At 39.8% G+C, this 20,814-nt stretch overlaps 2 protein-coding genes across 11 annotated transcripts in view; one reads left to right on the forward strand and one right to left on the reverse strand.

The window, feature by feature from the left end:
• UBP1 (upstream binding protein 1) overlaps nt 1-12,687 on the forward strand; it is a 49,969-nt gene extending 37,282 nt beyond the window's left edge. Inside the window, exons 9-16 of one of the 3 annotated variants that reach the window (XM_054060298.1) lie at nt 2,814-2,917; nt 3,749-3,803; nt 3,996-4,089; nt 5,733-5,823; nt 6,496-6,605; nt 7,975-8,117; nt 8,993-9,044; nt 10,851-12,687. In XM_054060298.1, the coding sequence (XP_053916273.1) occupies nt 2,814-2,917; nt 3,749-3,803; nt 3,996-4,089; nt 5,733-5,823; nt 6,496-6,605; nt 7,975-8,117; nt 8,993-9,044; nt 10,851-10,888 (687 nt within the window). In that variant the 3' untranslated portion in view covers nt 10,889-12,687. The remainder of the gene's footprint in view (nt 1-2,813; nt 2,918-3,748; nt 3,804-3,995; nt 4,090-5,732; nt 5,824-6,495; nt 6,606-7,974; nt 8,118-8,992; nt 9,045-10,850) is intronic. The other 2 variants (XM_009556725.2, XM_009556733.2) reach the window with 2 other exon arrangements.
• Nucleotides 12,688-12,930: 243 nt separating this feature from the next.
• The window catches only part of FBXL2 (F-box and leucine rich repeat protein 2), a 56,291-nt gene continuing 48,407 nt past the window's right edge, over nt 12,931-20,814 (reverse strand). For 6 of the 8 annotated variants that reach the window (XM_054060301.1, XM_054060303.1, XM_054060305.1 and 3 more), the window contains 4 exons: nt 20,163-20,207; nt 19,799-19,855; nt 15,799-16,011; nt 12,931-14,885 (listed from right to left, as the gene is read on the reverse strand). In XM_054060301.1, the coding sequence (XP_053916276.1) occupies nt 14,778-14,885; nt 15,799-16,011; nt 19,799-19,855; nt 20,163-20,207 (423 nt within the window). In that variant the 3' untranslated portion in view covers nt 12,931-14,777. The remainder of the gene's footprint in view (nt 14,886-15,798; nt 16,012-19,798; nt 19,856-20,162; nt 20,208-20,814) is intronic. The other 2 variants (XM_054060307.1, XM_054060308.1) reach the window with 1 other exon arrangement.

Here is a 20,814-nt window from a genome sequence, read left to right on the forward strand (position 1 = left end):
GAATGTTAAAAGATCTGAAACTAAAATTATTTTCTCCTTTTCAAGAATTAATCAGTGTCTGGAAATAAAGGCATAATTTCCAGAGTACAGTTTCATGAGTAGTGTTGTATCGGGGTATACTGGTAATGGAGGATAGTTAGTCTTGAGACCTCAAAAGCAACTTCTTTGAATATTTACCAGTACATGTTCAGTTTCATTACAGGTAAAGATATAATGCAAATCTTTTTTATGTTCTGTGATGGCTTTTTACAGAGTTGTATTCTTTCTTGTGACAGAGTGATATTTTTCTTTCTAAGTTTACATTCAGTGGCCAGGGACTTCTGTTTTAGTATCATTAGCTTGCTGAATGTCCTTTGGTAGCCTCAGTTTTGGGCTTAAGAATATAAGAAATAACCTGACTGATGAGATCACAGGTCTGTAGCGTCACTGCCAGTGGCGATTGCAGATGCCATTTCAAGGGAGGCTGCAGCTGGGAATCCTTGCCTCTTTCTGTGATCCCTTTCCCTCGTAACCCCACAGTGTCCAGAATTATCATGGAGGATGTTAGAAAGCACATCCCTGCTCAGTCTTCTTTATGTTAATGATTTTGCCCAGGAATTTGTCCAATTCCGGTTCTGAACGTGATCATTTTGTGCAGTGTGACCAGTTGTGCATGAGTGATACCGAAAGCATAAGCAGATTGGGTTAATTGCTAGAAGATGATTGAAGAATGTATGCTGTAGCCTATTTTTTTTGTGTGCTAGGCTGCTTTGTTCGTTGAACCTTTCAGAATTAAGTATCTCTGCTTGGATACTCATTTTCCCTCCACAATCTATAGAAGAGAAGAAAAAAGAACTGAGCCAATGGGCACCTCGCAGTAGTATTATAATTACTATTGCTCTTTTTAACCAGTTGGTTCACTCTCAGTGGTTTAGTTACTAACATATTTGCTGGAAGAAAAAGTGTATTATAGGAGAAGAGAGGCCGCTTGCTTTGGGTTGGGATTTTCTTTTTCTCAATATTTCAGTTGTGCGTCATTCCTGCGTTTTAACTCAGGAAGTGAACAACTTCGACTTGGCTTTGAACGACATATTAACTGCATTATGGGTCTTGCGAGTGGCTCAGAAGCTGGTCTCTTGACACCAGTACATCCTTCCCTACCCCTGAATTTAAATATATGCTGGAACAGAATCTTGTGAGGGAGTAGTGGCTAAGGATGTACAGCTTGTGTCTGCGTGTCTGGATAAGCGTGTTGCATTAAAATTTGGGGAGAGAATGTCAGAAAATTAAAGAAATTTAATTGTGCTTTCAAAATGCTTCAGAAAAACATGAATCATGTTGAGCTTTTGTATTAAAATTCTGGCTTTGGGCCACATAATTACACTATTAAGGACTATTTTAGCTCCCTGTTCTAATATAACATCTTTGAGATTAATGTTAAAAAGAGCTTGAGAAGAGAAGCAACAGGTGGGAACACACAGAATAGGAGGAAGAGTGCGTAACACTAGAAGGTCACAGAAGAGCATACTTCATGTAGATGGCACTGTTTGTAGTTTAAAGGGTGGCTTTGACTCTGTAATCAGACATAGCGTATACACAGTGGCTGGCAAAAATACTGATTTGAATCAGATATTGGAGAGGTGAAGAATTTCCTAGTTTTTGATCTCCTGGGAAGCAAGATGAATTTTTTTTTTTAAATCATATGCGCCATGCTGGGGAACTTCCAATCTTGCTCTGGTGAATGAAGACTGGAGTCCAGCACAGAAATTGTTAGCTTTTTTACAGAGGATTGTGACTGGTTTTGCGCTCATGTTCTGTTTTCCCCCGAATAGCAAAAGAGTCTCTCAACACAAAATTGTTGAAATGTGTTTCTGTTAATATTAGGTTGTACTTGCTCTCCTCCCTCCTCCTCTCCGCCACGAGGCTATGTTATAACTCTGGAAATATCCGTATGGGGTATTTAGCTGGTGCATGATAAGTACATTGGAAATCTTGGTCATTTTAACAGGCATGGTCTTAGCCAACTTTCTCTGGCACCTTGTTTGTTTTAAACCAGTCTGTTTGTCTTTAAAATATTTGGTTTTGGATTTTCTTTAAAATACTAAATTTGCAATGGTATGGGAAGCACTAAAGGTGGTCTCATTTTGAAGGGCTTCTGTCATGGTAGTTTAAAACATATCCAAAAAAGCCTGGCTAAATTGGAGAGCTGGCTCATAATATTCTTGTGATGACTTATATTTGCATGTAAGCATTCCAGTTTACCAGGCAGTTCGGAGAAAAAGCAGTACATGTAAGCACCACTTTAGTCCTGAAGTAAATCAATAAAAAATTTCACTTTCCAAAATTTCTACTGAAAATTCCATTTATATTTAATGCTGTCAGGGCAGATACATTAGATTTCTGCTTGTGGAGACTTAGCTTCATGGTTTTACTTACTGTTGCTGAGCATCTGTTGTCAAGTCACTTTACGTGCAGCTTAAACAGCCCCTTCATCCCTTGTAGGGTGGAAGAGGCTTTTTCAGCAGATGGGGTGGGTTGGTTGGTTTATTTTAAACTGGGGAATCTGGACAGGTCTTTTGTCAGTTCCACCACTAATACCTTCACTTTGTTAACTGAAGACAGTATAAATAGAAGTCTTGAAAGAATGAGATAAAAGAAAACTGATTTTTACCTGGAGTAGCTGCATGTAATGTGTGGGATGGAGGAATCTTTATTTGGACTTATAAAACAAAATTCTCTGTGGAAAAAAACCCTGGCTTTAAATGAAAGAACTGTGCATTAGAGTAAAAAATGTATTGTCAAGAGGAACTTAAGTTTTAATTCTTGATCTTCAGTGTTCACCATGGCCTGATACTCCTACAACATTTGTTAACAACAGTCCTACTCCTGCTCCAACTTTTACCTCTGCTCAACATAATACCTACAGTGTCCCAGACAGGTAGGTTTCTCTTCTATACTCTAATTAAAGATAACATTTAAAAATCAGTTTTATTAAAAAAAAATGTTTTCTGAGTAAATCCAACTGTTTTCTGGTTCCGCTGGGGAATGAGAGACTCTTTTGACCTATATATTTACTTTAGAGTTTGGTTCATGTGACTCAATTATAATGGAGTTACTTTTGCTTCAGTATTTTTCTGTTTTACTGTATGTTGTTGGAAACTTTTCTTCTTTTCGTCATGTAGCAAATACTTTTAACTGTTCTCATTTAGTCCTTGTCTATGGCAACAATTTACCTTTTTTTTCAGTAAGAGCAGTCTTTGTTCCCCTCATACACAGTTAATATAATTTGCAAGGAAAAATCCCAACAATAATCTTTACAAACTTTTCAATGGGAATCATATTGGTGAAAACATTTTGTACTGAGGCATTAATTAAACTACTGCAATCAAACTTAGGTGATCACGGAATGGTGACCCACAATACAGTGGTATTGTCGGGTCCCTGTACATTTTTTTTGTCTGCCTTGTAATTTGCTACCTTTTCCTCAGTTGCCCTTTAAGATAGATCATAGGCCCTGTAACCTCCCAAGAGTGTTGGTAAAGCTACTTTTCCAGCTGATATAGAATACACAAAATAGGAACCAAACAACTTGCATGTAGAAGTGTGATGAACTTTGTCTTAACTTCAGTTTCATTCTGTGCAGTGTTTAATTTGACAGTGATATTTATGGTTGGGGGAATTTCAAGTTATTTTTCAGCAATGCTTGAAAATTTTGCTTAATAAACATCTAGTAATACTACTTTTTCTTTTTATTTTTTTAAATTTGTAGCAATTCTTCCTCCCCAAATCATCAAGGAGATGGAACCTCTCAAGGGTCTGGAGATGTGAGTGTTTGCTTTCTGGTATTGATCATGGCTATAATTGTATATTTGTGTCAGAACATTTGATTTATTATATATACCTTGATATTAATAAGTACCGAGGAAAGTGTTTAACTGAGGGAGGTTTTTTAATTGTTTTGTTTGTTTTTTTTTTAATAATAGCTGTCTTACCATATTCAATCTTGTTTCTTACAGCAACTTCATCCTTCAGCCACAATCCAGGAAACGCAGCAATGGTTGCTCAAGAATAGGTTCTCTACCTATACAAGGCTTTTTTCAAATTTCTCAGGTATCTGTATTTTACTTTTTTTGAGGTCAGTGTTAGTGAGCAAGTTTTGTGAGGGAAAATAATTCAAAGAATATGCATTGATATTTATTGTAAATTAACTAATTTGTTTATTAATTGTTCAGTTTGCATTGGAAGGCATTTTTTTATAGTTGTGTTTTGCATTAATTTACCCCAACACCCAAAAGTGAAGCTAGGTTCTTTTTTCCTGATGATAGTTCACAAAATCTTTTTAAGAGTCATGATTCCTTTGAGAAAAATGAATTAATTTGCTCAGTCACACCAGCAGGCTGTCTGGTTTGCTGTGCTTTTTCACATCAGTGGGCAGTACTGCCACGAGCTTCCCTTGAACCAACAATATCTCGCAGCTCATCAAGACTGACACACGAAGGCTCCTCTGTTAATCAGTGAGCTGATGCTTTTTTTTTAAATACCATGGACCTAATGGTCAACAAGTTCAATATTTCATAGTCTGCCCTTGCAGTGTTGGAAATGGGCCATTTCTTCTGCTGCTGCTGGGTGGTTTTTGGCGTGTGTTTCTTAGATTGCGATTGCTAAGCTTTCTCAGTAAACTTTAGTATCAAATTTCTGACAAAGATCCCTGGAAAACTTAAAGCGGTTGTTCCTTTTAAATATTATTTTTATATGTTTATAGAAGTCAAATTCTAGCTGGCTGATAGTTTTTCTTTGAAGCACGAGGTGTAGTGTAGCTTTTATTGTACTCCTTCAGGTGCAGTGGGCATTTTTTTTTTTGTTATAGTACTTAAGGGTTATGATCAGAAATTGTTTTTGCCAGCTTTTACCAATGCATTCCTACATCATCTGTGGAGTATTTCCACAAATAAAGTATTTTCCTGTCCTCCCACTCATCTATTGCAGTGACTGAGTTTTCAGACTGTTGTTTTCTTTGTTGACACTCATGCTGCTTCTAAGAAATATGGTTCCTTCCATTTTGTGTTTTGATCTGCTTAGTATCTTTTATCAAAGCTTCTTTTTCTAAAGAAAATGTTCTGGGAAACAGTTGTATTCACAGATTGCTTATTCCTAGGATCCTTTAAAAAAACACAACCAACCAACCAAACTGCTTTTGGATGGAAGGATCCCACCACCTGGATTCACCCTATAGGCTGCTGACATACTGATCTGAGCACCCGGATTTAGTTGTGCCAGCCTTCAGCAGCGTCTTCTATAAATGAATGCATTGTAATAACTTAAGTGCACAGAGGATATGATGTGTTAGCTGAATGCCTGGGATGATTCCTTGAGTGAGAGACCTTCAAATAGCTTTGCTCTTAATTTTGCATGTGTTAAAAATACACCGACCTGGGTGTCAGTTAACGCTTAGAGTCATTTAAGCCATTGTCTGGGTATGGAACAGTCGTTTATCTCTACAGAAACCATGCCTTGCAGGCCTTGTGCTTTTTCAAAGATGTGAACATCAAGTGGAAGCCTCTGGAAAAACGGGTCATTTTTCCTTAGTGCTAGCTCATGCCTATTCTGCGTTTTACTGGCTTGTTCACGTTTGCAGGATTCAGTTTTTATAATGGTGGAGTTTGTTATTCTTGGTTCAAATGAGTATACAATTTATTTTAAAATGCATAGATGTTCTAAAATAATCTTCGTAAAATCCTCTTGTGTTTCTCCAGGTGCTGATTTATTAAAGCTGACAAGAGATGATCTGGTACAAATCTGTGGTCCAGCCGATGGAATTCGGCTATATAATGCACTGAAATCCAGGTAACACGTTGAATGTGAGGCTGAGTGGGTTTTGTTCTGTCATTTACAAGAATCCCCATCCTTAGAATCGGGAAGTCATAGGCTCATAGAATGATTAGGTTGGAAGGGTCCTTAAAGATTATCCAGTTTCAACCCTCCTGTTGTGGGCTCAAAGCCTCATCCAGCCTGGCCTTGGAACACTTCCGGCACCCATAGTCTGGGAAGTCAGTGTCAGGATTGGCCTTGGTGCCTGTGGTGCTTTGAAAACGGGTGAGATTTATTGCTGAGATACAAAACTTCTTATTCAGGGGAGCTAAGAATGACCCGAGGCGTTTTGAGGTTACAAGTGTTGCATGCTAAGACAGACAGCATCCCAGCTGATGGATCTGATCCTGACTGAAATGGGCATTTGTTACCGTTGACCTTTATAAGAATTGTTGGTGTTACTTGGCAGTCATGTTCCAGGATTCCAACAAGCAGCCTGTTGATGAACTCAGAATTGATAGATATTTTGTTAAAATGCATCTGAAGACCCCTTCTCATTATATGAATTTTTTTATTGTTTGGTCAGTGACAGAAAATGTTTCAAGTCCAGTGATAGGCACAACAAAACTACATTTGTAGTTTATAAGTTTCCTTATTTCCAGGGCACAAGTAACCTTTTCTCTGATGTTTGATTTGTTTGAATCACAGGTCTGTTAGGCCTCGTTTAACAATCTATGTCTGTCAGGAGCCATTGAGGAGCATACAACTGGAAAGACAAGATGCAGGCAATGGTGACAGCGGCAATGGTGCAATATACGGTATGGCACATAGAGGGTCTCTTAGCACACCAGTTCTCAGTCTTAAAAAGTCTAAACCAGGATAAATGGGAAGGAAAAAAAGAGTAGTGAAGGGGCTGAATTTCTGGTTTATGGAGAAAGTGGAGGAAGTTCTATTCAGAACAACACTGCTGTTTTGACACTGCACACGATAAACAACCTTAAAACCTCTCAGGGTTAAATCGTTTATTTCAGACCATTGGTAAAAACTAACTGTAGTCACGTGGTAATTAATTAAGGAGCTCTCAGATTAGCTGTACTGTGTTGTTACAGGCAAGGCATCAACCAGATAAATGTAAAAAACAAGCTACATGCACATAAAACATGTTGATTCTTTCCCATTTTCAGTTAGGCTGTGCTGTCATTTTCTTTGCAACTGAACTAAAACTGGTGGAGCTTGGACAGGGAAAAGCAGCCAAGCAGCGTATGGTCTCGTGTTTTTAGTATTATTTTCCTCAGTGATAGCTGTTGTTTCAGCATACGTGGGAACTTTAATATTTAATTGTAAATTCAGTCAACCTTAGAATTAAGAGAATTTAGCTATCTGAAATTATTTTATTCTTGCTCATGGCGTTGAGTGAAGAGACCTCCCTCCCCAGCCAACTGAAATCTGGTTAGGCTGCCACTGCAGTAGTAGTTGTGTGCTATCCTTGCAAGAACTGAGGAGGATCTGTAAATAGGATACTGTCTTTATCAAATCTGTATTTTCTCTCTAAGTATTTCTTTGGTTTGGGACAGGGGATGTACAAACATGGAGCTGCCAAGGCCTTCCTAGCACTATTAAATAAAACTAGAGAGCTGCAAATACAGCATCAAACTCAATAGCTAATTTGTCTTACTGTTCTGTTTGTTTGCTGTCTTGTATTTCACTACCCCCACCCTTGAACTCTGAGATGATCCATAGGAAATGTTCAGACAGTTGAAAAAGGCTTTCTTTACCAAAACCAAAATTCCACATCCCTATTTAACGCAAGAGTGGAGTAGTGCAAGTCAGACATATTGCCTCCCTCTTTTGAGATGGTCCAACAGTACTTCCAAAGTAATTTCTATGTGACTCTGAAGATCCAGTTTGACAGGACTGTGCCTTTTTGTGCAGTATACAGGAAAAAAAACGGGGAATTTTGCTTTCAGCATCAAAACAAGTAGAAGCCTCCTTCTTGTCAGAGAGGTGTGCTTATGACTTTATCTTGCAAGTAAAGTCATGGCAGTTCCTGCTAAGTGACATCAAGGGGAGAGTAAAGTAAAGCTTTCTAGCTTTTAAAATTTTTAAAGCCAGATTCCAAACAAATTAAGATTTATTTTTTCCATACTGTTACAGTGCCATGCTTATTTATAATTTTTTTTCTTGTAGTTTATCATGCAATCTACTTAGAAGAAATGGCAGCCTCAGAAGTCACACGCAAGCTTGCTTTGGCATTTAATATTCCTTTGCATCAGATCAACCAGGTTTACAGACAGGGTCCCACAGGTATCCACATTCTTGTTAGTGATCAGGTAATGGAAACTTTTATTTTCTTGAAAAATTTTATTTATGCATTAAATAGATGGTTTTCTTATGCTTGCTTCTCTATTACTGTTTTGTCCTGTTTGATAATGCAGCCTAGTGTGTTCTGACATTTAGAGTATTTTTTCCTTTACGTCAGAAGCACCAGAAGAATTCAAATGTCACTTGTCCCCTACCTGAATAAACTCAAATTACAAGAAAAGAAGGGCAACTGATCTATGTAATTCTGAGATGCTGCGCTAATTGCTTAGTGTGTATTTCTTTTGAACACGCCCAAAGGCAGGTTGCATCTAAATACTGCTGAGCTCTGCTTATTCGAGTGTCTGCTAGATGTACATAGAGTTCCAAAACCACTGGCACCAGTAAGTGGGCTCCAAACTGTTTGTCCCTGATTAACAAGCAGTACATTGACAGAATCGTAGAATCATTGGGTTGGAAAAGACCTTTTAAGATCCTAGAGTCCAACCGTACCTGTCCACTACTAAATCATATCCTTGAGCACCTCGTTTAGCTGTCTTTTAAATACCTCCAGGGATGGTGACTCAGCCACCATCCTGGGCAGCCTCTTCCAGTGTCCGATGACCCTTTCAGGGAAGAAATTTTTCCTGATACCAGATCTGAACCTCCCCTGGCAGAACTTCAGGCCATTACCCTGTGCCCTAAATACACAGTAAAATCTAAAAATATCATGCTAAAAACACAGGACTGTATTTTAATTCAGTGTGGTGTGTGCTTGTCACTTGCTGATTAAACCCCAAATAAGCAATTGCTTATAGAAGGCTGTGTTTAATGCCTGATGTATTTATTTTTTTGCATTGGTCATACTCAGGAGGGTTTTAAAACTTTGGTTTTTTTCCCTTTGTAGATGGTTCAAAACTTTCAGGATGAGAGTTGTTTCTTATTCACCACAATTAAAGGTACAGTGTCGTTTCTACCACGAAGCCATCTTTAAGGCAGAATATTGTTCTAGTAAAACTTCCCCAAGCAAAGTGTAACAGCAGAGCCTGTAAAAGGCTGACTTGCGAAAGAAAATAATCTGCATACAGCAGTGGCAGAAAGGATCTGTGAGTTCCTGTTCTCTTAGTAAGAGCATTCAGCTTCTGTGTGTGGCACCTCAGTCTGTTCTCCAAGCTTTGCATTCTGATCCAGTGCAGCAAAAAGACATCATTAAAAATTCAGTCAAGCGTCATCACTGAACAGTGCTTGCTGTTAATAATTGCTGAGAATGGTAGGTTTAAAATGAAATGAAATACTGTCCTATCCTGGCAATTGTCCCTCTGAAGTTTAGAAACCAAATGTTGACCAAGCCCTGCTAGCTGGCAGAACTGAGTATAGAATCCTGTTCTTCCATTGCTTACCTTCTTCAAGGTAAATAATCCCCTTGAGAAGGCTGTTGCTGTAGACAGGATGTGGCCATTTAGCTGGGAACACTCCAGCACGTTTCCGCTGCCTGCCAGCACCTTGGAGCTCTGCTGTTTAACGTCAGCTAGTGGACTCGACCAGGAACATTCACTGAACAAGCTGCCCCTCTGCCTGGCACTGCCAAATCACTGGAATCATTTATTTGTGTGCATGCAGTTAAACTGGGACGCAGCCGGCCTTGGCTCCACAATCACTGCTCTTCAGGTTTCCTCAATGTGTGTTGCACATCTCCCTTTTAAACACTGGGGGTTTCCAATGAATCCAATGCTTTCTTAGGAGTCCAGTTCATTTCTAGGAGAAGGGGCCAGGAAATGGCTATGGTCAGTGGGCAAGTTAAACTCTATGCAAATTTTACCTACAGAAACTGTCCGAGCTTTGAAGATCCAGTTTCAAATTGTACAAACATTTTTGTTGAGCGTAAGTGGGAAATCATTAAAAGCTATGGTGTTGCTGTAGATGAGATGTATTTTTGAAGTCTGCTTCACTTTATCAGCATCTCAACTTGAAAATGACTGTTCTGGGTAGGATAAACTCCATTCATAGTATCATAGAATAGTTTGGGTTGGAAGGGACCTTAAAGACCATCCAGTTCCAACGCCCTGCCATGGGCAGGGACACCTCTCACCAGATGAGGCTGCCCAAGGCCCCATCCAACCTGGCCTTGAACACCTCCAGGGATGGGGCATCTACAACTTCCCTGGACAACCTGTGCCAGTGCCTCACCACCTTCAGCGTGAAGAAATTCTTCATTATGTCTAGTCTAAATCTGCCCCTCTCCAGTTTATACCCATTGCCCCTCGTTATGTCACTACAAGCCTTTGTAAACAGTCCCTCCCCAGGTTGATACAGACCTTTTTGTCTCAGTCCTTAAGCCTTTTGGTGGGACTGCTGGCTTCTAAACATAGAATCCACTGCGTTTTTATAACACTTTCCATTTGGCTTTCTAGTTTAAGGCTGAGCATCACAGAACATGATTAAAAACACATGCTCAGGATATTTATTGATCATGCAGAAGTTAGTGTCTTTCTATGATATTGCCTCTGGGTGCCTAATGAGGTGGGTTTAATGCATAGTTGGAAGAGGTCAGAAATAATGGCAAACAAAAGAGATTTTAAGTAGTTTGTTATTCTTCAGGCATTACCAGGTTACTGATATTTCACGTTTGAAGATTTCATCTTTTATAGTGGTAAAGAACCACTTCAACACAGTAAAAACACCAAGTCTGCTCCGGTCTTTTGGTGCATTGGCTCATGTATTTACAGTTCAGCTGATGAAAGACTGACACTGTTTTCCTCTTTCAGCTGAAAATGGTGAAGGCTTCCATATAATTTTGAAGTGATGTCACAGAAGTGCTAGATGGATAGTGCAACACAGAACCAAGTCCTGCCTGAAGATCATGAAGATCATCCGAAACCTTAGGATCTAACTTCACCATATAAGATGTTTCATATTGAAAACACAAAATGACCTTTCTAATGAGCTGTTTGATAGGTGAACTTTCTTATCACTGCCATAGCTAAGTGTCCTCATGAGAGGTATAATGCCATGACAGCTTACGTACAGGCATGGAAGACAATGTAAGCAAAGGTGCTTGCCCTTTACTGAAACAAGGCGAAGTATGGCCAGTAGATACAGTTCTTGGAAGTGAAGCGCTCTTGCTTTTCTATCACCTGTATCCAGTTGGGAGATGAATGTAAAACTCATTTTGGGGCATTTACCTTTCTGTGCCAGTTTGTCTGTTACTTGCTTGTACCTTATGCTGGTTTTATTTTTGATGTTAGCAGAGCACATACTAATCCGTGTGGAGATGAGTCGTTAAGCTGATCGTGATGAGGTTGTCAGGTCTTTGAGAGTAAAGCTGTCAAAACAGCTTCCCGTGTAAATTGTGTATAAGAGTGTATGTAAGAAGTGTAAATGCAGAAGGGGCTCGTGAGAAGCCCCAGACAGATGCAATATATGCATGCAGCAAACTGCATTATCAATAGTACCTTATTGGAGGGGTTAATATAAATCCTACGGGGTACCAAGTAATTGTGTTTTGCTTTAACAAATCTAATGGAAAAGAATTGCCTATGCATCCTTTATGTTTAGTTTCCTAGGTTCTCTGGGAGCACTGCTGCCGTTTAACTCTTTGCTTGTAAAATTGTGGGTTTAAAAATACTAGCAGCGAGAGGTGGGGTTTTATAAGACTTAGTGGGATTGTGCTGATGAGGGAAGACCCACTGCCACCAGGGCTGGTGTCGCTTTCAACAACAGCGAATTAATTGCTTCAGAAACACTAAATATGCACCATTTAAGTCTCCTTCCCAGCAGGTAAACGCCTTGCTGTAGTTGCTGTTGTGGACAAGTATCTTACCTTTTCTGTTGCCCTTTCCTCACCCTCCGATCCGTACTGTACGGTTGTTACAGTGCCTCTTCCATATGACCAAATATTTACTTTCCTTTGAACCAGGCAATCTGCTTTTTCGATAGTTTGGGTATTTCTTTTAAAGACATAGCACAGCATTTCCTACGTTAACGTTTCAACTGGTTTAGGTACTTCGAGGGGAATAGTTCAAAGGGTATTAAGTGACAGTTGCAGAGCTGTCATTTTGTGCCTTTGAAAAGTTTCACCTTAATCTCTTGGCTTAAAAGCTCGGGAATAGTTTGCTTTTTATGCTGCAGGGTTCAATGTAAACAACTGTTACAGCATGTATGAAAGCAACTTCAATTTTTTTCGGAACTGGCTCGAGTGCTTAGCAGAAAAGCTTCTTAAAGCTGTAGCAGTTTGAAAGCTTAAATTCATCAAAGGTAGAGTTTCTTTCCTATTTTTATTTTTTTTTCCTGCACTGAAGGTAAAATTTTATGTACTTAAGCATTTCTGCCTATAAGTTTTTTTCATCTTTGGCTATTGTTTGGTCCTAGTATTTTCTTGAACTGACACTTGTGTCTTTTCAGCTCACACCGTATTCAAATCCAGATGTTTTATAAAAAGTGGAAAAATCCTTGATTGGAAAGTATCCAAATACCTAATTTTAAAGAATATTGAAAGTTGTACAGTAGTTTGTCCAGCTCACTTGAAATTGGAATTAAATTATGGCACCAGCAAATTGCTTTTGTTTTTTAATAAGATGTACACATTTCAATTTAAGTATAATAAATGTTTTTCAATAATTTTGTAAATGTGCTTTTCTTTTTGTTTCCTTTTTTTCCCCCCCACCCGTCAGCGATCCTCCTGCTCTTCAGATCCAGAGTAACTGCAAGCCCTGCTCTAGCGGTATTGGTAGGGAAAGGTTGTTAAAGGAAGAAACCCAGTTCTGCGGGTTATCCTGCACCCACTACACACACAAATCTTCTGTTTTTTGATATAAAACTTGGTTAAATTTGAAATAATTGAAACAAATTCAGATTTGACATCAGCTGATTGTTTATTTAAGTGTCCTACACCAGCGTGGGTTCCCCTGGGTTTGTACATCTTTAATGCAATTGACTTACAAGGTTCATTATGTTCTTAGGAAAAAAAAAAGAGCCAACAAAAGGCAACATGTCTTGGCACAGCGGGACCAGGGACTGGGAATAAAATTTGTTGAAACTTCTCCTTTGCAGCAGTGACTTAGTGGAACTCTTTTAAGTGTGATTGTAGCAGTGCTCCTCCACTGCTGTACGAAACAAGCCGCCCCTGCCTTGTTTTGCAGTAGTAGAGAAATCCACATACCGCACTCTCATCTACAAGTTATTTCCATTTATACTCCGAGATCTTCATTTACTGTCCCCATCACCATTGACTGCAAAGCACGAACACAACACAGCTGCTGCTGTCCATGAAAGTCTTGCAGTGTTCATACGCCTTTTTAAAAGTAGGTTAACATTTTGGGAGGGAAGGGCAGTCCCAGCCAGCAGCAGCTTCTCCAGCTGCCTTTTAAGCCAGTATTTCTATTTTTCAGTAAACACAGGCCCTGAACTCTTAGAACATACACACACACACAACCAATCTTACATGAAAAAGCTTTCTGAACTGTCGAGTAGTTTATCTCAGATAATTAAGTTGCTTAATATAAAAAAGTTTTATTTATCTAACCCTCTAGCACTGAAAAACTAAGGATGAAAGCATGGCCTTAGGAGTTAATACACAGATTTTATTATCATCATTCAGAAGTTGACAGCTTCTTAAATAACTCAAATGCAAAAAAGTCTGGCTTTCTACATTTGAAAACCACAGGATTGGTTTGGTTCAACTCCTGCCTGCAGATTTATTTGCCCATGTGCTTGCTGTGTCCCTTAAAAAGGGTGAGACAAAGGGCTTGGAGTTCCTTGCTCCATTGTAGTTCCTGTAACTGAACCTGGATCCATTCTTCATCTGTAGAAAAGCGTGAACGATGCACCCCTTTTCTTAGAGCTGCGTCCTTTCCTTACGAGCTGAGGAGGTAATCTCGGACACACAGGAATGGCGTTACAGTAAGCACCAGGTATGAGTGTGGCAGCCGGTTACAGTAGAGTGCACAAGCTCTACCACAGTGGATTTCTTACCCCATTTAAAGGCCGATGGCATCAGGCATGAAACGTGCTTCAGTGACGGGCAAGCTTCATGCGAACACGTAGCTCAACTGAACCCGTTTCAAAAACTTGGAAAGTATTTCTATTCCTATAGTTATCTTGAGGTACTACCTTACCTTTTGACATTACCTACTAAGTCCTCTTATGTAATTAAATATGAAGCTGAATCATGAAGAAGTATAAGCCGTTTTGCTATAAGAGCTCATGATTACCTTGCATTTTTTTGGTCAACATCTGCTAAAGCTGATTTGTCCTTACAACTGATATTTAATCTGTCGTGCATATTACAGAACGGCAGGTTTGGTTCCTCGGTGTGACGGACTGGAGCCCCACGTTACGTTACAACTTCACACGGAACAGTGCTTACAAACGCAAATTAACTTCCAAGTTTAGTGAACTTTCATCAAGTAGCTGCTATGCTCAAGTGCCTCCACAGTTTGCACAGTACTTCAGATCTTGTGCCAACAGAAGGAAGGAGTTACTAATACAAATCAAAGCATCACCAACTTAAATCCACAGCTGCACATTACGTTAAGATTTTTACCTGGAAAAAAAAATGCTTTTCTTGTCACAAAACTGGATGACCAAACACCACCAGTAGGACTGTCGGGAAACGGACTCCTTCCGCTGACTTGCAGTCCCCTTCTTTTCTTCAACAACAACAAACTTACTTTTCAGTGTTGTTGCACTTAATGTCAAAGAATAATACAGCATCTGCAGAGGCGCTGCCCGCTCCCTCCCACCGAAGGAGGGGGCGTCACTGGAGCAAAGTAAGCATGAACTTTCACATGAGGTAGATGAGCCTGTGGATGAAAAGCCGGCGTTATGATGGGAGAGAAACAAGCATAACTGGTAAAACAAAGCAGTGCACCCTAATTACCACCACCAAGTGGGCTCTTGTTACAGCTGGCTAGCTGAAGAGAAGGCATCTATACACCCAATACGAGCCAAGCTGTCTTCTCCTGACATGTAATTCTCATGTCCCATCCAGCTAGGGCACACTGTGTCTGGGCAGTTGCCTGCTCTGGCTTCCTACCTATTTCCCAACAAAAGATCAGCCCAGAGGCATCTGTTCTGCAAGGAGAGGCGGACCCCTGGCTACTGAAGGAGGGCTTGCCTGTGTTTTATCTCCCATCTTCCCTGCTTCTCATCCTAGAAAGCAGCATGGAATGGAACAAGGCATCCATCCTCAATAGTCACTACTAGGGATGAGTTTTCCAGTTGCAAAACATTTGGACATGGGATATGAAGCTGCAGACAAGTTTAATACCTCGGCCAAACTCTGCCTCCCAAGCCAGGCGGTCCCTGACCTAATAGGGGAGGTACACAGAGGAAAAGAGTTTGTGGCTGGATTCCAGGGCCTGACAGCCCTACATCCCGTCAACTGAAATCTCTGTGAAGATGTTTTACTGGCTCTGTCTATGGACATGTATTTTAGGAGAGTTAATGAATGCCATTACACAATCCTGAAAGAAATACAGAAAGCAGTAGATAAGCACTCATCGTTCCAACAGCAAAAGCATTGTGAGCTGTAAACAGAATTATCACTGGTCATAGAGAAGAGCTATGTTTAGTCCCTAGAGATGAGGATTAACAGAATGATATCCACACCCTGTTATTCCACTCTCCCTTGCCTGGACATCTGCAGGATTCATACAATCTCCAGCAGTATCAACAGCTCAGGTATTCCCATCAAACAAGTCAGCATGCACGTACTCTGATTCGTTTGATTCCAGCTCGTGTGACTTGCTGACAGTCATACAGCTCAATGCGCTCCAAGTTGTGGCAGTTCTCCAGGTGTTCCAGAGTCACGTCAGTGATGAGAAGGCAGTTATCAAGCTCCAGTACCTGCAGCCTCTCGTGACCACACGTACTGTTGCTCAGATGAAGGATCCCATCATCAGTGATCAATTCACAGTGAGATAAGCTCTACAACAGAGAGAGAAACAGTTAATGACATAACTCAGCCTTAAGTTAACATATCATCTGAACATCAGAAGTCTTCTTCGACCTCCTTCACTCTAGGGGGGAAACAGTTAAGAAGAACATATGGTTGAAAACCAGAAGAGTAACAAACCAAACAGCTTTAACAAAAGAAGAGCTGTACTTCAGTTTTAACTGCTTCAAACCAAGTAGAGTCCCAAACCACGCGTCATCGGCAAACTCCTCAGGCCCCTTTGCTTTCTGAGCATGGGAATTCTGTTCCAATTTTCACAGTCCTCCATTACTGATGAGTGCAAACAGCACATGTGCTGTGCCAAATACTGAAGACAACTTCAACGGATGGCCAAGAACATACAGGAAGAGATGAGGATCCACTGACAGGAGTTACTGAGCATACAGCTTCACAGCTGCCATGTTTTCATACAGCCCACTAGGATCAAGCCTGCACGAGTCCACATAGATAATGAACAATCAGACTGGACTGACTTGCCAAATGATGATTTCAGGAAAACTGTGAGCATTTAGCACCTCAGGCTCTACATACAAGGAGTAATAAGCATCTTGGTCAGATGCAGGAGCAGGTCTTTTCTGCAACAGTCAGCATAATAAACCAAAACATTCTGCTACACTTCAGCATTTTTTACTCCCTTCAATTTGAAGAGCATGGAAAGAGTTGCAGCACCTCGGGCAGCAGCACCACATAAAGCAGTTTCCTGGTTCCTTTAAGGAATTTATGACTTTTGGAGAAGCACCGATGATGACAACAACAGGAAACAGACTTTCCTCAGAGGAGGCCTAAAACCACTCTTTGTTGCCAGCAAAATGAATGCTCTCAATTCTTCTGCACTAGAAATGTGCAGGATCTATGAACCCTGCCCCTCTCGCCCTGGGCTCTCAGCTCACTCTTTGCTTTCAGCTCAGGCCTGTGTCTTGCCTGTACTTGTAGCTACGCCTCACGGTGACGGGTTTTGAAGCAGCATTTCCTTGCCACAAGTTTTTTTTCAAACAGCAACCAATGAAGAAACACTTGCAGCAATCTAAAAACGCTTTTTACCTTGGTGCAAGCTAACTAGTGCTCAAAAGTATTTCTTGCCAATTATCTGAACCAAATGCACAATCCTTCCCTTCACTCAGTACATCACATCCATCTCCTTTTACATTAGCCTGACAAGGAAGCACTGAGAACTAGCAGCCGCAGTCTACCCTGTTTCACCTTAGCTAGTCATGAGCGTTTCTCACCTGCTACCAGAGACATGGCATCTGTCCTGCCCTTTACAACAACTTGCCCCCTAACTTCCTTTTTTTTTTTATCCTCAGGATGAACATGTATCCAGAGAAGAGGCTGGGAGAAAGGCCTGCAACTTTGACAGGGAGTCACCAATTTTAATCGCTCACCAAGCATGAGCAGCTGGCAATAACTCCGTAACTCCAGTCAATACCATGAGTGCGTACAGTCTCCAAAGGCATCAGAAATGAAGCACTTGCGCCTATCAAGAGTGATTTATTTTATGACATGTTTACATTCTGCAAGCCTATCAACTCTTTAACTCTGTTTTGCACTTTTCTGTTCTCTCCTATACCTACTTTCTTTACGTACACATTCTGAGCATTTAATTTGGCTTGCAGCCTGGAAACACTCAGCAGCTGCAGGGTTAAAGAAGATTTGTAACAGACGTGCTGTTTCAAGGAAGGACAGGAGGTTATGTGAAGCTGTTGGCTAATTAACAGTTTTCCATCCAGGAAGTAAGCAGCTTATAAAATGCAGCTTTCCTGAGACGCTCTGTTTGGTACTGGAGGGACAATACAGGATGTACAGCTGAGTTCTCAGAACTTTGTAAAACAAATATGCCAAATGAGACATACTTTGTATTAAATGATTTTTCTGACTTCATAAGCCTATTAGGAAGTGTAAATAACACAGTACCGATGAATATAATTACTTGGAAAAAGATATGGTAAAATTCTTTTTTTGTTAATACATAGTAAATGCTGTGTATAACTGACATATGGCTTTGATGCAGGGTGGCAGTAAGAAACAGTATGATCAGCATAACTGAAGAATTCAACTGCCTTTTCATCTGCAGTAATATTATGAGTAATTCACAGCTTCTCTAACAATCTGAACATAGAACAGTTAAACACTTTCATCAGAAATTAAACTTAAGTTCAGTAACTAATAAAAGCATCTGAGTACTCCGATACTGATGGAGACGTAACCATTGGTTAGAATTGGTGTAACAGTGCTTTTGCTTATTTCCACTGCCTACCAAGTCTCCAAACACCAAGAAACGAATTCAAAGTTCATTTCTGCTACTTCAAAATATTTGTTTAAACAGCAAATACACCTAAACATATGCTAAAGCACAACCCCACCACAGGTTGCAGAACCATCAACAGTACATTACTTCATATTTGAAGTATCAAGATGACTTCACACAGGGTATTCAGCACCTGCTGGTCTGTCCTTCCCTTCCCTATAATTCTCAGTCACCACTGTTCACTCACAGTCTTTCAGTAAGTATCCTTCCTACACAGGGAATATACACATCAACAAAAAAATCAGTTTCCCTGGCTCCCTCAGAAAAGGTAAGCTATTTTACCAATGCTACACCTCCCTGTCTGTGGGCTAACACAAACAGACCAACAAACAGGAGCAGCATCAGGAAAATACTTTGAAATTAGGAGGTTTTATGGTATCTCTGGTGAAGCACTGGCAGAACCAGTATGGACATCTGTTGCAATTACTGGTTACAACTGAGACTACAAAACAAAAACACATCCGTCACAGAAGACCAGAAAAGTGTCTTATATAGATGGCTCCACGTCTCCTGACAACTCTTGTTTGGCTTAACATTAACAATTATGGTACAGAAATGAGTTCATACAATTAATAAGCAAAAATAAAACCCAATAAAGATAGCAAACAAGCTCCTTTTAAAAAAAATCCATATTGCTACCTTAGTGACACTGAGTAACACTAACTAATCATAACACAATTTAATTAATGAAGCAGCAAATCTTCCTTTAATCCCATCCAAGAAGAGATTATAATGATACGTGTTATTTCATGTAGATCCGAAGTAGTGTATAACAAATCTACACTTATGGGACAGCTGGCCCTAAACAAAGAAGTTCCTGTTGCTAAGGACAGTCTAGTAATTTTAAAGTGCCTTGACTGAAGAACAGCCAAGTTTCTGTCACTTGAAATTGTTTTTGATGTTCTAAAAGATCTACGCAACCACTCCCTATAGAAAACAATTATTTGAAATACAGTAAGCAGGGTGCCCCACCAAAGGCATCTCAACTCACTCAAATTATGTTCAAAAGTCTAGGTTAAAAAAACCTCCTTCCATAATTTACATCTATCTTCACTGGGAGTGGTTGTTTATTCAATATTTGACATAAAGTGTCACACTCCCTAAGAAAACCATTAGTGAACACATAGAGAATCTATGAAGGCTCTAAGTACTGTAAGCAGAATAAGTAATTAAGTATGAAGGATGTCAGCCATAAAATAACCAATTTCTGGTTATTACTCTCTGATTTGGTAATGTTCTTTTTTTTTTTAATCACACAATGCATGTAAATTTTAGGATTAATCTGCTTCTTTTAGAATTCTTATGAAACATATATATTTTGGACAGTTATATTTTACACCAGGAACTCTTAGATACAGAGTCACCAGCCTGTTTTCATACTGCAGGAGTTGGGCGTGCATGTAGGTTTCGGAGAGGTATTAAAATTCATGAACAAGGAGTTAAAACTTACTTACCAATGCTTGTAGCTTAGGACAGTGTATAGAGAGTTGTATCAATGTGCTGTCAGTTATCTAGAAATAAAAGAAACCAAACAACCATAAGCAACAGACAGTAGAGGTAGGATCCTCTACCCTCAGGTATGATCTCTCCCTCTCTCTACCAGATAATGGTTTTGTTACCTCTGCAAACACCCAATCACCTGTTACTCTTCAAGTATTTCCCTGTGTAGAATTTCCCAATAATTATTTTTTTATTTACATCATAATCACAGCACTATTAATAAAAAACAAAGCACATTAAACTGAAAGTGCTAGTGTTCTTATTGGCACTGCATTCTTAAACTGGACTTTCAACATTCCTTTTCGTATTAAATCTCACCAAAACACACTCTTCCAAGTCCATCTTCTCCAGCTCATGGCAATTCTAAAATAAACCAAAATCAGACAGATAAACAAAAGATGAAGCAAAACAAGACATTAAATCATACACAGGGCTAGTAATATGGGTTAGTGCAACTTCAAGAGGAAGTTGTGAGCTAAATCCCTTCAAGTATTTGATTATCAAAGGACTAGAAATGGCAAAAAAATAATAATCCACAAGCAATACACCCCCCCAAACCGTTACATTTCATCCTTTCTTTTACTTATTGAAATTTCTCCTTCTTGCCCTGTAAGGTTTGAACAGTCTTTATCAGTACTCACCCACCCTGCTTTCCCTTTCCCCTTTTGGGGTCCACTTCAATTCGCACCTACGGTATTTACAGCCTGTGCACTAAAGCCAGCTAATCTGCATATAGATAGGTCTGACTTCTGCATACATCAACCTGCACCAGACTAATCTGAAGCACACGTAAGGCCACGGAACATCTCTCCTTACCATCACACTTTAGAAAGAAGCAATCTTCTTTCCTAACGAATGCTGAAAATATTAAAACGGGCTTCACTTTAAGGCTGGGAGAAAGCTGCACTTCCCATTTCTACTAGCAATTTTCCCAATATTCAGAGAGATCAGTAGCAAGCTTTTACAAGTG

This window comes from Cuculus canorus, chromosome 2 (assembly GCF_017976375.1).
Source record: "Cuculus canorus isolate bCucCan1 chromosome 2, bCucCan1.pri, whole genome shotgun sequence".
Lineage (NCBI taxonomy): Eukaryota > Metazoa > Chordata > Aves > Cuculiformes > Cuculidae > Cuculus > Cuculus canorus.